General features: G+C 39.9%; 1 protein-coding gene across 1 annotated transcript in view; it reads right to left on the bottom strand.

Annotated features, from left to right (window-relative positions):
- Positions 1-13,688, bottom strand: part of ADCY8 (adenylate cyclase 8 (brain)) — a gene marked incomplete at its 5' end in the record, with an annotated part of 128,380 nt that overhangs the window by 111,356 nt on the left and 3,336 nt on the right. The window contains one exon of the mRNA XM_008574415.1: positions 9,181-9,451. Coding sequence (XP_008572637.1) covers positions 9,181-9,451 — 271 coding nt within the window. The remainder of the gene's footprint in view (positions 1-9,180; positions 9,452-13,688) is intronic.

Raw genomic sequence — 13,688 nt, 5'->3', positions numbered from 1 at the left:
GGTATGTTAGCAAGATTGTAACTTCTTCTGTCTGTACTAAAAGAAAATGAAATATCACATCCAAATGCTCTGTTTGATGCTTTTTTAGTTGGAGATTCTGCTTACTTTTTTTTTCTTTCTTGGATATTTATATCCCCATAATCTGTTTTCCAGACAAAGTAAAAGAATGTTTAATGAGATCTTACTGTGGGAGGAGGTCTATGGGACACTGCTATGGGAAGTGGTTTAGGTAATTTTTATTACAGTCTCATTGCTTCTGCCCCAGGAGACGAAATAACAAGGGTCAGAATGTCTACTCTGTTTGCTGAAATAATAGTCCAGACATTTCTAACAAGCTTGCCCTAGAATTTTGGCATCCTCCTGTAGCCTGGTTTCCAACCCCCAATCAGGAGCAAACATTGTCATTCTGGGGCTCAGGCCACTTGGATAATTGTGGCTTCCCACCTTTAGGCAGAGCAGGAAGTTTCCAAATATTTTCTGGATGTTAAATTTGATGGGATTAAAGGATCTGTGAAATCTTTTGGCTAACCTTTGTCATTTTGTGTCCTGAAATTTTGATCTCTTTATGATGAAGAGAATAAAACAGTGACAGAGGAGGTACCCTAGTTCTGACTGACCCCACAGTAGGCATTTACTAGTTTGCTACTCATTTGAACCTCACGATTCACTTTTTATGTTTCAGCTAATACTGGTAAGCTGAGTCATGAAAGCAGTTTATTCATTTTGGGGTTATGTCCCGGAATATGTGAGTACAGTGGTAGGCTCTTTCTGCTGTGCTTTGCCTGGCATTAAATGCCTTGCCCCTTGCTTCAGTTCATCCTACTAATGGGTCTTGGCTTTGGACACAGACATGCTGGTCCTGGTTCTCTTTGGATGTGGTGTTTGCAAATAGTCAGCTCTAGCTGAACTTCCAGAGCCAACCATGATTCTAGGTGACTTGGCAGAGTTCTCAGGATAAGAAGACTCAGAGCCCACAGAAGGAATCTACAGCATTCTAGATTTTGTCCCTGAGCCCTGGTCCAAGGACTCCAGCCAAGTTAATGGGATGAGAGGTGTTTCACACTGATTTGTCCTGCCCGAGAAGCTTGCCCGGCTCTGCTGAACTGGTCTATGAGGTAATCCTGGATTCCTGACTCTGATATTACTCCCTGAGTTCCTCTAAAAGAAGATCCTAATATCTGTTGGGAAAATGTGATTGCGTCTGAGTCATTACACACTTGGGCCATTTTTACTCAAAAAAAAAAAAAAAAAAAAAAAAACTTGTTAAACTTCTGCAGAATTGGCCAAAACAGAACTTGGCATATTCATTTACACACGACCACTCTGAAACCACATGATTTGAGGCAAGTTGTCAATGGAAATTTTAGCTTTTAACTTTTAAAATATTGAATCCATAGTAATGTGTGGAACATATATTGTCATCCCAGCACTGACTTTGTCTCAGGGCTGGGGGTGGTATAAGTGTAGGGATAGGGGGAGATATAGAGATGGAGGCAGGAGTCTCAACTCACATGTGACTTGTGAGTTGGGGAGAGAGAAGCTGAAACATTAATGGTTTGTTTTTAGGGCCACAGGATAGGTGTGAATCAAAGTGCCTCTAGCACTGAAATGTCTGGACTGAAATATCACAGGCTGTGGCTGGAGAGGTGACCACTATCCCATTGATTGAATGACCTTGGGTCAGCAACTTGGGGAGTTTCATCTCAGGAAATGAATAAACAAACAAAGATTAGGACCTAAGTGACTCAGTTTTCCTGTGAACATGAAAGATGTAGATTTTTCAGAGATGTCAGTGCTGTGGGGAAAGAGAAAGTGTGTGTGTGTGTGTGTGTGTGTGTCCTTGTGCATGTTTATATGTATGTGTTTGTATGTGTTTTCTTAATAGAAATGTGAAGACAATTGAAATATAAGAATTATCTACACTTTTAGCTCCTTTAAGGTTCATAAGTAACTATTTAGTTATTGATAAATTGTTCATGTTTGGTGTTTTAAGTCTATCAGTATGAATTTTTTCAGACTCTTATTATACGATTTACTAATCAAATTTATTGTTGCTTTCCTTAATTTGGTTCCAATGGAGCTACAAATTACTGACCTTCAAGAGTCCAGTTTCTCCTTTTTCCCAGTTGTGAGAGGCAAAACTGGGAAAACAAGAAACCACCCAGGTTAGGGTCAAGCTGTCAGGTTTTGGGGACTTCATGGCTTCTACTTCCTTTTACCTTAAACTTCCTACTACACACTCTTCTACTGAAGTTTTCAAATTAATTTAGCTTTTCTGTGTTATTATCCTCAATATTTGTTTCTGAGTGTATCCCTTAAGAGTGGTCCTGCAATTATGTTCTCCCAAGGTATGGAATTCTGAGTGGAGAATATACATATGATGTATATCCAAAGCCCTTAGTGTCCCATGGTATAAAGAGGTTCTTTAGGGGATTAAAGAGAATTTAAATGTCATAGAGTGGGAAAACACTACCAAATATAACCTGGAATTCAGAATAATAGTTTGTGGATCTTTGGGATGTGAGAGGACCTTGTAGAAAGTTTCATCAATACTGTAAACTTATCCAAGATAAGCCACTGTAATTCCTTTCTGACATTAGGTAAAGTGAATATAAGTACATACACAAATAGCCAAGATGAGGCTCTTTAGGCCAACAAAACCCTCAAGGGTCTTTGCTCAGGCTGGAATTAAATCACTTTAGAGTGATGTCACTTGTTTGCTTGTGCAGAGAAGTTACGCTGGTGACAAATGGCATGTGTGACAAATCATGTTTAAAAAATGGGAATACAAATTCATTCACACCAAATGCGATTTTGTTTGGAGAGAAAAACCTCGTAGATATGAATTGCACTGGTTCAAACCAATAAAAGTTATGCTTGGCTGCAAAAAGATGGGAACAGTCAGCATATAGCTCAAAGAAGAAATTTTACAGTGAAGAATCAGCCCAGTCACTGGCAAAGTGAGCACCAAGATTAATATAAAATAAATCTCATTTCTTTGTTTTCAAATTGAGGAAATAAGTCAGGGACAAAAACGTTCAGAGTTTTGCCCTTTCTCTTCCTGTCTATCAGCACACATTTAAAATGCTACACATTTACTGGTTCCTGTTTATCAGGCCATGATTTTATAACTCCCCAAACAACTAGTCAATCCCTAGTGAAAGAAGAGTCCAACTAGTTTGTTTAGAAAATTCAGCCAGTTATTGGTCATGGGGTAACCACAGGCTGCACACTGCATGCTTGCCAACCTAAATACACATTTCCTGATTGGCAATTCTACATAAGCCAGCACACTGTTTTCTGTCTCTATCTCTTCCACCTTAGTCTACCCCAGGAACTTGAGAGAAAGGAGGGGTGATTAGTCAAATTTAACGGATCAAATTGCCTACTTAATCCACTCAATGCTCCCTGGAAGGCTTCAAATCCACTTGCCTTTCTGAAAAGAGTGAAAAACCAGACCCCTCTAATAACTCTCCCTGGCTGAACTCAGCGGCTATGTTCAGAATCAGGGCTAAGGACAGCCTGGGGAGTTTTACTGTCAGAAAAAGCCATGTTACTGGAAGAGTGCAGATGAACTTCAGGGAAATTTCCAAAGCCTTCCATGTTCTTGACCCCCAGCCTGCTGATGTCCCAACCAATGAACATCAAAACTTAATCTGTTGTTAAAATGGTTAAAAACAAATTACTATGGAGAAAAAATTGCCTGTGATTTTCTGCATACTGAGATTGAATATGGACAATTAGATATTCTGCAACTTTTCACAGAAGCAGTAAACTCTGAAAACACACCTTCCTTTTTAAGACCAATATCCAATATTTTGGGTGTTTATAGAGGGAGGAATTTTAGGTCAGAGAGAAGCTAGTGCTTTGGTCTGGAGTGGTAGAAACCCAGGCTAAGATGCTGGACTTGTTTTTCCCATCTTCCTGATGTCTTGTTCTCTCCTTCTTGGCTTAACTCCTGCTTGCCTGCAGATCTCGATTTAAGTGTCACTTCCTTGGGAAGGTCTTGCCTGATCCCCTTGTATCAATTTTGCCTTCACTCCTACACTGTCCTGCTATAATCACTGAGCCTATTGACCTGTTAGTAACATCACTGGGACCTGAGCTCCTGAGTGCTTGGACTGCTTTCTTCATTTCTCCATCCCCAGCACCTGGCACCTTACCTGGCAAATTGTAGTTGCCTAATAAGTAGTTGATAAATGAATGACTGAATGAATGAGTGAACAAATGAACATCTTGATGGGACTGCTGTGCCCAAGTTGAATGACAGAGGTAAAATTAGCTTAGATTTAGAGAGCTCTTTTTCTTGTGGGCACCTGTATGTGCAAAAAAGGGGCCTGCCATTTAGTGTGCATCCTACCCTTTAGGGACGAAATCAAGAAGGGAAGAAACAATCCCAGGGATCAACACGACTCAATGAGAGAACATAATAATCATGTTGAAAACAAAACCTTGAAAGTAGGTCAAGTGTGATGATGTTTGTAATGATGTCTGGGTATTTGCCTCCAGAAAATCAAAACTCAGTTATCCAGAATACTGAGAGAAAGGGTACATTTCATTCCTCTGTTAAGTGAAATTCTACTGCAAATATGTATATACATATATATATATGTCTTGCTTTAACTCCTGTTGCAGACTTTGATATTCATGTTTTAAGACACTTCACTGGGTTAACAGTTTAAGCATAACTTTATCCTACACTAGGATAACTGTAAAGAATGGGTGTACCCATTGCTTCCTAGTGAACTTGTTTTCTGGGCTTTGGATGGTAGGATTCTGAAGTGTATTCACCAGTATGGCTACAGAATCCCAGCATGTGTCTCGGGTGGAGAAATTGAATGGGTTAATGTCAGAGCTGAAAGGAACTGTTGGATCATCCAGTTCAGTTCTGCAATTGCACAAGTGAGGACACTGAGCCTTGGAGGGAAGAAGTGGTTACCTAAATTCTGTTAGCAGTAAGTGGAGAAGTCAGGGCTGTAACTCAGTTCTACTGAGTTTCCATGCAGGCCCTTCCACTACCATACAGACAAATTTGGGTCTTGCAGAGATTTATCCCAAGATTGCAAGACCCACAGCCTATGGGATTAACCAGTTTATTGTGAGGAACCTGAAGATTAGCAATAGGTCTAAATGAGGGTTTTAATCAGGATGGGAATCAGACAAGAATTCTTCCCTTGCTTCCAATGGATTCAGAGAACAGGATCTAAGAAAAGTACCAGCAAAGATATAATAAACTAAATGTGTTCTTGTATCCTGCTTGCCTGCCCAGCCAGCCTTAATCTCTCATGTTTCCTTTTCTTCTGGTCTTGACATTCTCCAATCCAAGTGGGATTAAATAAATGGTTGTTTGTTTTAGCACTAGGCAGACAAGAGACTCCCCAGCTTTGCATTTTTCCAAGCACGTAATCATCATACCAGGACACTCAGGTGATCAGCTTGGAGGCTGAAGGCACAGGAAATCTCACTGGTAACTGAGCCAGGGTTCAGGGAACCAGGACATCAAACCAATGGGCAGAGCATCTGTGCGTATTGGGAGTCAGAGGTGCAAAGCATGGGTGCTCAGGATTCCCAGAGCAACTGGATACCAGAACCCAGACTGGGTCAAAATTTCTGTTTTGACCCAAATTAATACAGATACAGGAACAGGGATGATGTACAACATCAAAACTAGAGGAATATGTTCAGGCATAGACAGGGACTGGGAGACTCACACAAGGGTCCAGAAACAATCTTACTGACTGAAATGGGTAGATGGGAGGAGACAGGGATGGTGTTGGAGCTCTTCTTGGAAACCCAGAGCCTTCTCTTATCCACTGTGACAACCTGGCTCCTGATTTCACCACCTCATCAAATCTTGCCCTTGTCAATGATGTTCTTCAATCCAGTCTCAATAGGCAGCTCTCAGTCTTCATCTTATTGGGCCTCTTGGCAGCATTTCTCAAAATGCTCTGCTCTCTAGGCTTCCTTAACACCACATTCTCTAGTTCTCTTCTGACTGATTTGATTGTTTCTTCTCTGTCTCTGGCAAGGAGTTCTTACTCCCTTTCTCTTTCCATCTGATGTTATTCAAGGTCTTCCCCATGCCTTCTTATTTCTTAATTTGACATATTCTCTCCTATGACACCTTCTACTCTCGTGGTTTCTCCTAGCACTCAAATTCTGGGGACCACCAGATCCTCATGCCTGGTACAGTTCTCTTATGCCTGAGCTTCAGAAGCGTGTGTTCAGCAGCTTTCTGGATCTCTCTCCCTGAATCTCTCCCAAGCACCTCAAACTCAACATGTCCTAAACTGAATTCCTAGTTTTTCCTTCTCAGTTTCCTTCCATTCCAGCATTTCTTATTTTAGTTGGCAAGTCTATCATTCACCCAAGCAAAACAACCTAGATGTCAATCTTGACTGATTCCTCTCCCTCATCGCCCACATCTATCATTTCATTAATTCATTCAACAAACTTTAATCAGTCCTGTGATTTACCAGGTATTGTTCTAATTGCCAGCTAAACAGTGGTAAGTGAAGCAGATACAATTCTTGTCTTCATGAAGCATATAAACTACTGGCTGACTTTGCCTTTAAAGTGTGTCTTTCCTCTCTTCCTCCATTTCTTTTATTACTAGCAGTAGTTGGCATGTAATGGATGCTCTTTATCGAATGAATGAATACATGAGTTGTAACTATCTGAACATCTGCTATCTACAGAGCACAGAATATGACACAGCAATCTGATGTCATTAAAAATTTCTAAGTACACATTATGAATCAATAGAAGCCAAAACATCTGGCCAATTTAGCTGGAATATCCCCAGTGAGGCATTAGTATGTTTTATCTGTGTTATGCAAACACTCAGATATTCTGGCCTTCTGTGGAATTGACTGGGTGTTTTGGCACAGCATAGGCTCAGCCAGAACAGTCTTGATCTGTTCCAGGGACACATTATGTCCCTGAATTGCACATATGGTTCACTGACCTCTAGAGTTAAGCATAAGTACAAACTCTGAATGCTTGTGATTGTTTTAATAAGTTCAGTAATTTCCAAAATGTTATTAGTGCTATGTGGTTATTTATGAATATCAGCACACATTCGCTGGCTCTTAAGTCCGAAGGCATCAAAATGCATTGAGATTATTTATGATGAAGACGGCAAAGACGGTTTATACCCAGGTAAAACTCAGGTGTCATAAGAAATATATGATATGGTTAAACACCCAGAATAACAATCTTTGACTAATAATGACATTTTTTACAATACTATTTGATGACATCAGCAAATATCTTTAGAAAATCAGCAAATAAATATTCCAAGTATTTCTATACAATTTTTATCAGATCAACCAACCATAGAATAAAACTAAGCATCGCCACCTCTTTCTTCTTGGTTCTCAAACATTAGTAGCAAGGTCAGGTACAACCGATATTAAAACAATAAGAAATTATCTCAGCTTCAACAATCAGCTTAAATGGTAAGAAGTTTCCAAAGGAAAGAATAAAAACAAAAACAAAAAGCCAAGAGAGGGAACTTCATTAGGTTGAGGCATATGTATTTGTCTCTTTAAATAACCAGCATTCAGGCTCAAGCTAACAATAGGCAGAAGCAGCAGAGAGGGCACTGTCAGCTGGCCATGCACCCACTCCATAAAGTATAGAAGATCATTATTCAAATAACAGCAAATTGTACCACGCACACTAGTTCAGGGATGGAAAAAACTAGGCACTGGTATTGGTGGTGACATGTGTAGGCATCTCCATAAAGTATAGAAGATCATTATTCAAATAACAGCAAATTGTACCATGCACACTAGTTCAGGGATGGAAAAAACTAGGCACTGGTATTGGTGGTGACATGTGTAGGCATAATAATTTTGGGGGAAATTAAACACTCACAAAGAGTAGTGAAGACCTAAGGGTAAACTCTAGTAAGGCACCTTGGGTAGATTCAACCTCCAGCTTTCCCCATGCACTGTCTTAACTCCTTCCCATGGCAAGGGAAGGACATTGAAGGGAACCTGGCCTCACAGTGCCCCATCAATCTTTCAAATGCAGAAGAAAGAGGGAAGACTTGCAGCATTTTAACCTTTTCCATTTTAAACATCTTTAAGCAGACAGATTTTTCTCATCTATACGTTAATGAGAAAGGTTCAGGTCTATGGATTTAAAAAGTTAACTCTTATAAGTCTTCATAAAGTTCCAGACACTGTTGGTTTTGTCTGTTTACTTCACGGTGCTCTCAGCTTCTGCTTGGCTCAGGAGCACGTCAGAAACTGTTTGTCAGGTAAATCTTCCACTTTGGGTTTTTTGTTTGTTTCTTTAAAAAAGTATGGTGGAGTCACACCATTTAACCTACATGAATTCAACTACATGTGCTCCATTTAAATGGTTAAAGTGAAACCCTGTACGAAGCAGGTGATTTTGCTGATTCTCTGAACAAGCATTCTGGGAGGACAGAATGTCTGTATCCACCTTGGTTCCCAACCTCGCTCAGCCTCAGTTCTCTAGTACCTCTCAGAGTCTGAGCATCTCATTGGGTTTAATGGAATTCTGGTATTTAAAGAAATAAACTGTATAACTAATTTTGATTATTTGTGATTTTCTCCTCATGCACTGACTTAGTAGTCTAAGATGTAATTCCATGCTGTATAAAAACAGAATGATGTGGGTGGCTTTGGAGTTGCATGCTGCTCCTGAGCTACATTACCCTTACTGTGGGCTTGACTTGGTGCTTTTATATTCCCAAATCAATAGTCCCCTCCTGATTTTGAATCTCAGAGGGCAACTCAGAAATTCCGACTGGACCAGCTGCCCAAAAAGAGGTATTCTCATGTACTTTACCCTCTCCTTTAGTTTAATGACATCAGGTTTATCTTTTCCAACATTAGTGTTTTTTTTTTTTTTGGTAAAATTACAATTCAGCTTCACAGGACATTTATTTTTAGCTAGGTTAAAAACAAAATTGGGGGGAGGGTGGGAACAAAAGTTGGGAGCCCTCTGGTATTTCGGGCACTTCCTGAAATTGCATACATAGGTTAATTCCGTCCTGAGGAGATAGATAAGTTTGATCACTTGCAATTATGGTGCTCAGAGCAGAAAAGGTTAAAGATGGATCAGTTTTCTCTGAGTGTCTGGGTTGAAGATGTGCTCAAGCATGCATTCGTGGCTAACCTGAAGAAGGAAGAGAGGACTTACGTTCTGTTTCCCCACTATGTTATCAAAGGGCAGTTCAGGGCTCCAGGATCCTTCTGTGAACGTCGCCCCACTGTTTCTCCTGTCTGAGGAGCTCACCGACTCCTTGACAATGTCTTCAGGCAAGGACAGAAGACCCTCCTCAGGCTGCTTAATTAAATAGGTCTCTATGTTATGCTTCCTCAAGAACTCGTTCCTCTCTTTACCATGACCCTCTTCCACGTTATAGTCACCGTTCAGGCAGTCCAGTGTGGCTTTGGAGATGTGAATCCTCCTGTGTGTACAAAGCATAGGTCATTATACATTCCTGATGGTGTCTGCCAAGGCTATTGCTGTTCTTTGTCCTGTGCAAAGCCAGTATCAGGGCTGTACATGGGATGCTGTCAGGTAGGACACATCCTCGAGGACAATACTTGTCCCCCTAAAAAGTGACAGGAATAAAACAGAAGTACGAGCATAAATCCATGAGCAGTGTATCACTGAAGCCTCTGATAAAACACAGCCATGCTAAACCACACCTAAGTACCTCTTTTGACTTTTTTGATGACTGCTGGTCTGATCCCAGCAAACTGTAAGAATCAGTGATTTTTTTTTCCAGTGGGGTTGATTATATTGGGAAAATAACTGCCATAGACATTTCTAAACCTCAGTGGCAATTATTGTCCAAATCACCATGCAGTAACAGTTCTCTTATTGTCTATTTTTTCCAGTGGGGTTGATTATATTGGGAAAATAACTGCCATAGACACTTCTAAACCTCAGTGGCAATTATTGTCCAAATCACCATGCAGTAACAGTTCTCTTATTGTCTTGGAACATTTCCTATCATTTCACTTTTCATATACAGTATTTGTGCCTTGTTTCTCCAACTTGTCTATAATCTTCTTAAGAACAGGGTAGGTTTTATAAGTCAATAAACTGAGGGCCTTTTGGAAAAACCATTGTAAGATATATCTTCCTCTATAACATTTGTATCACAAGGAGCAGAGAACAGAGCTGTGGACACGTGCACGCTGGCAGCTGGCCGGGCTCACTCACAAGTTAAATGACTCACTGCTGCACAATTGTCAGCCACTGTAGTTCACGATTCAAGTTTCTTTTTTAGCAAAATAACATATGACATCAAGGACCTTAAGGATCAAACTTGATTTGTGGAAACTCCGCATGGTAAATCCTTCTAGGGAAGAGTTTTTCTGTCCTCATGACTGTCTAACTCAGTCAGAATACTTCTTGTGCTGTACAGTGATCTGGGTAGACTAGCAAGTGGTTATGAACATGGACCATGTTGTTAGCTTGCTTGAATTAAAACCCCAGCTCTACCCCTTGCTAGCTGAGAGATCTTGGGCAAATTACTTAACCTTTCTACAAGTCCATTTTCTCACCCATAAAGATGAGAAAAATCAGAAGTTTCAGTGATACACTGCTCATGGATTTATGCTTGTACTTCTATTTTCTTTTATTCTTCTCACTTTAAGGGGGACAAGTGTTGTCCTCGAGGATGTGTCCTACCTGACATTGCCCATGTACCTACCTCCTAAGGTCATTGTGGGTATTATACGAGTTGATTCACGTAAAGTAGTCAAAACAGTGCATGTACACTGTGCATACTGTCAACCTTAAATAAAAATGTATATAGACACATCTCCAATCGAGGGGTTTATTTGGGAATAATATATAAGAATTGTAATTCAGGGCATGCAAACCAGGGTAGCCCCTAGGTTTGTTCCAAAGAACAAAGGGAAAGGTTGGGGTTGTACTGGGGAAAGGAGGAAGGTTACATAAGTTGTTTTGAAATAAAATTCATTGGGGACATCGGTGTCTTGCAGGAGTTGGTCAGTTCTGATTGGTAAGTGGCAGCAGTTGCTAGACAGAATCTGTAATCTTAAAGTCATTGCAGGCCTTGTGGTTTTGGAATGGGCTTGTTCCTGGAGCAGGCATTTGTTTTCCTCATGGCCTGCTGACTCTATTTTAGTTGGGTATGATGAAAATGACTCTATTTTGTATAGTCAACTTTCACAATACTATAACAGCAAATATTTAAATTATTAGGAGTATTCTCAAAAATGCCACTGTGATCATATTACTATTTTGTGTTCTATGTCTTCTCAAGGTTTCCAGGAGGCAGTTTAACTTCTGAACAAGGCCCTGTCACTTCAAAGCTCGTTTTCTGACACTCCTCCATTATAGTCCCCATCCTCTCTCCAGCAATTCAAGTAACTGGAATTTCTTCAAATTAAACGTGCTGCTGCATACTTACTGACAATTTTCTACTCCCTGATTGAGCTCAAAAATCATTTCCATGACCCTCTTCCACGTTATAGTCACCGTTCAGGCAGTCCAGTGTGGCTTTGGAGATGTGAATCCTCCTGTGTGTACAAAGCATAGGTCATTATACATTCCTGATGGTGTCTAAATGCCACTGTGATCATATTACTATTTTGTGTTCTATGTCTTCTCAAGGTTTCCAGGAGGCAGTTTAACTTCTGAACAAGGCCCTGTCACTTCAAAGCTCGTTTTCTGACACTCCTCCATTATAGTCCCCATCCTCTCTCCAGCAATTCAAGTAACTGGAATTTCTTCAAATTAAACGTGCTGCTGCATACTTACTGACAATTTTCTACTCCCTGATTGAGCTCAAAAATCATTTCCCTAAGCCAACTTTAGTGCTCCTTTGAATGAATGAATAATATATGCTTAATACTTTGCTTGGTTTTTATGAGTCTAGAAACAATACATATATCCAAGAAAACAATGAAGTGTTTTTTATCTTTAAATCTTCTAGAGTGGCATTTCCAAATGCACTGTGCTTTTAGTACTGTCTCTGAATCCCCCCTTACCCTTCTAACCCATTATGCTAAATTCCTGCTTACAGGGAGGATAGTTCATTGCAAAGGACATGTAAAGGAACAAAAACCACAAACAATGCATTTCTGATCATTTAAGGCACGTTCTCTGCATCTTCCAAATACCTTTGTATCCTCATATATAGTCACTGATTTCAAGTGCAAGATATCAAAAGTAAGTGTGAAAGATGTTTGAGCTCTCTTGAGATATATACTAAATAAATATACAATATTCTCATGATGTATTTTGTTAAATTCAATAGTATTGACCTCAAAGGATAACAAATCATCTGACCTTCCATGAAATGGAAGTCCCAGTTTACTTTCTAAGATCAAGTTTAGAGTTAGGTGCTGGAAGGCTGCTTTTTTCTCCTAGGCAAAACAGATCTAGGAAGGTTTTATGAAGGCTGATGGCTGATTTTCCTTTAAAATAATTAAGTTAAATAACACCCCCTTTGGCATTTCCTGTGGATTCTACATTTTATTATTCTACTGTCAGTGTGCAGGGGAACTAATATTTGCATATAAAAATCAATATTTTGTTTTCAGTAATAAAAGACATCCTCACCTTCGCTTATTACTGATTCTTCTGCTGAATTTCTAATCAATATACGCTTAAGTGGTTTGACAGAAACTGGGTTTTAGATGTTTCTTTTCATATTTGCTACTTACTTGAGCTGTGGGGTAAGGCATTCGCAAATTAGATTCTAGCGATTGAATTTCCCTCTTACGAAATGAGTCAGTTCTCAGGCAGTATTCTAATGTATTGAATGTCAGTTAAACCTTACACTTTCTGATAATTTTAAATGCTGGGGCATAATAATAATAGTCANCAAGGACTTTACTTTCAGGGTCTCTCTAATACTCTGCAGCTGTATTATATGGTAACTATTATAACCCTTACCACAATTAATATTTACTGGGCATAGGACAAAAGACTTTTTATGCAGTATCTCATTTGAAAAAATATCAAGAACAGTGGTCCTCAAAGTGTGGTACCAAGACCAGCAGTACCATCATCACCTGGGAACTTGCTAGAAAGGCATATTCTCGGGTCCCACTCCAGAATACTGAATCTGAAACTCTGAGGGTGGGGCCCAGCAATCTATGGTTTAACAAGTCCTCCAAGTGATTCCAATGTACGCTAAAGTTTGAGAACCACTGCTCTAGTAACTCAAGGTAGAGAACCAGGCATTTATTTTTTATTATATTATTTTTTTAAAAAGATGACTGTAAAGGGATCTTAACCCTTGACTTGGTGTTGTCAGCACCATGCTCTCCCAAGTGAGTCAACCAACCATCCCTATATAGGGATCCGAACCCATGGCCTTGGTGTTATCAGCACCACACTCTCCGGAGTGAGCCACAGACTGGCCCAAGAACCAGACCTTTAAAAAGCAGAAAAATATAAGCTCAAATAATCTCAAACCATGGAGAGTTTGAAGACCTGGTTTGGCTTTCCTGCATTTCTGCATGTTGGCACATCCGGTGCCTAAGCAGAGTTGGATATTGAACAGAAGAATAAGTGCTTTATTAGCACTATCACATATGAAACTAACTTTTTGAAGCTGATAGTGTTTTCAGCCCAATATTACAGTGAAGAAACTGGACAGGGAGATGAAGAAACCTGCCCCAACTTTCATAGCCAGTAAGCAATAAATCCACGGT

This window comes from Galeopterus variegatus, unplaced genomic scaffold (genome assembly GCF_000696425.1).
Source record: "Galeopterus variegatus unplaced genomic scaffold, G_variegatus-3.0.2 Scaffold1043, whole genome shotgun sequence".
Classification (NCBI taxonomy): Eukaryota; Metazoa; Chordata; class Mammalia; order Dermoptera; family Cynocephalidae; genus Galeopterus; species Galeopterus variegatus.
The sequence above is the reverse complement of the archived record's forward strand: the minus strand, read 5'-3'. Positions and strand labels throughout refer to the sequence as shown.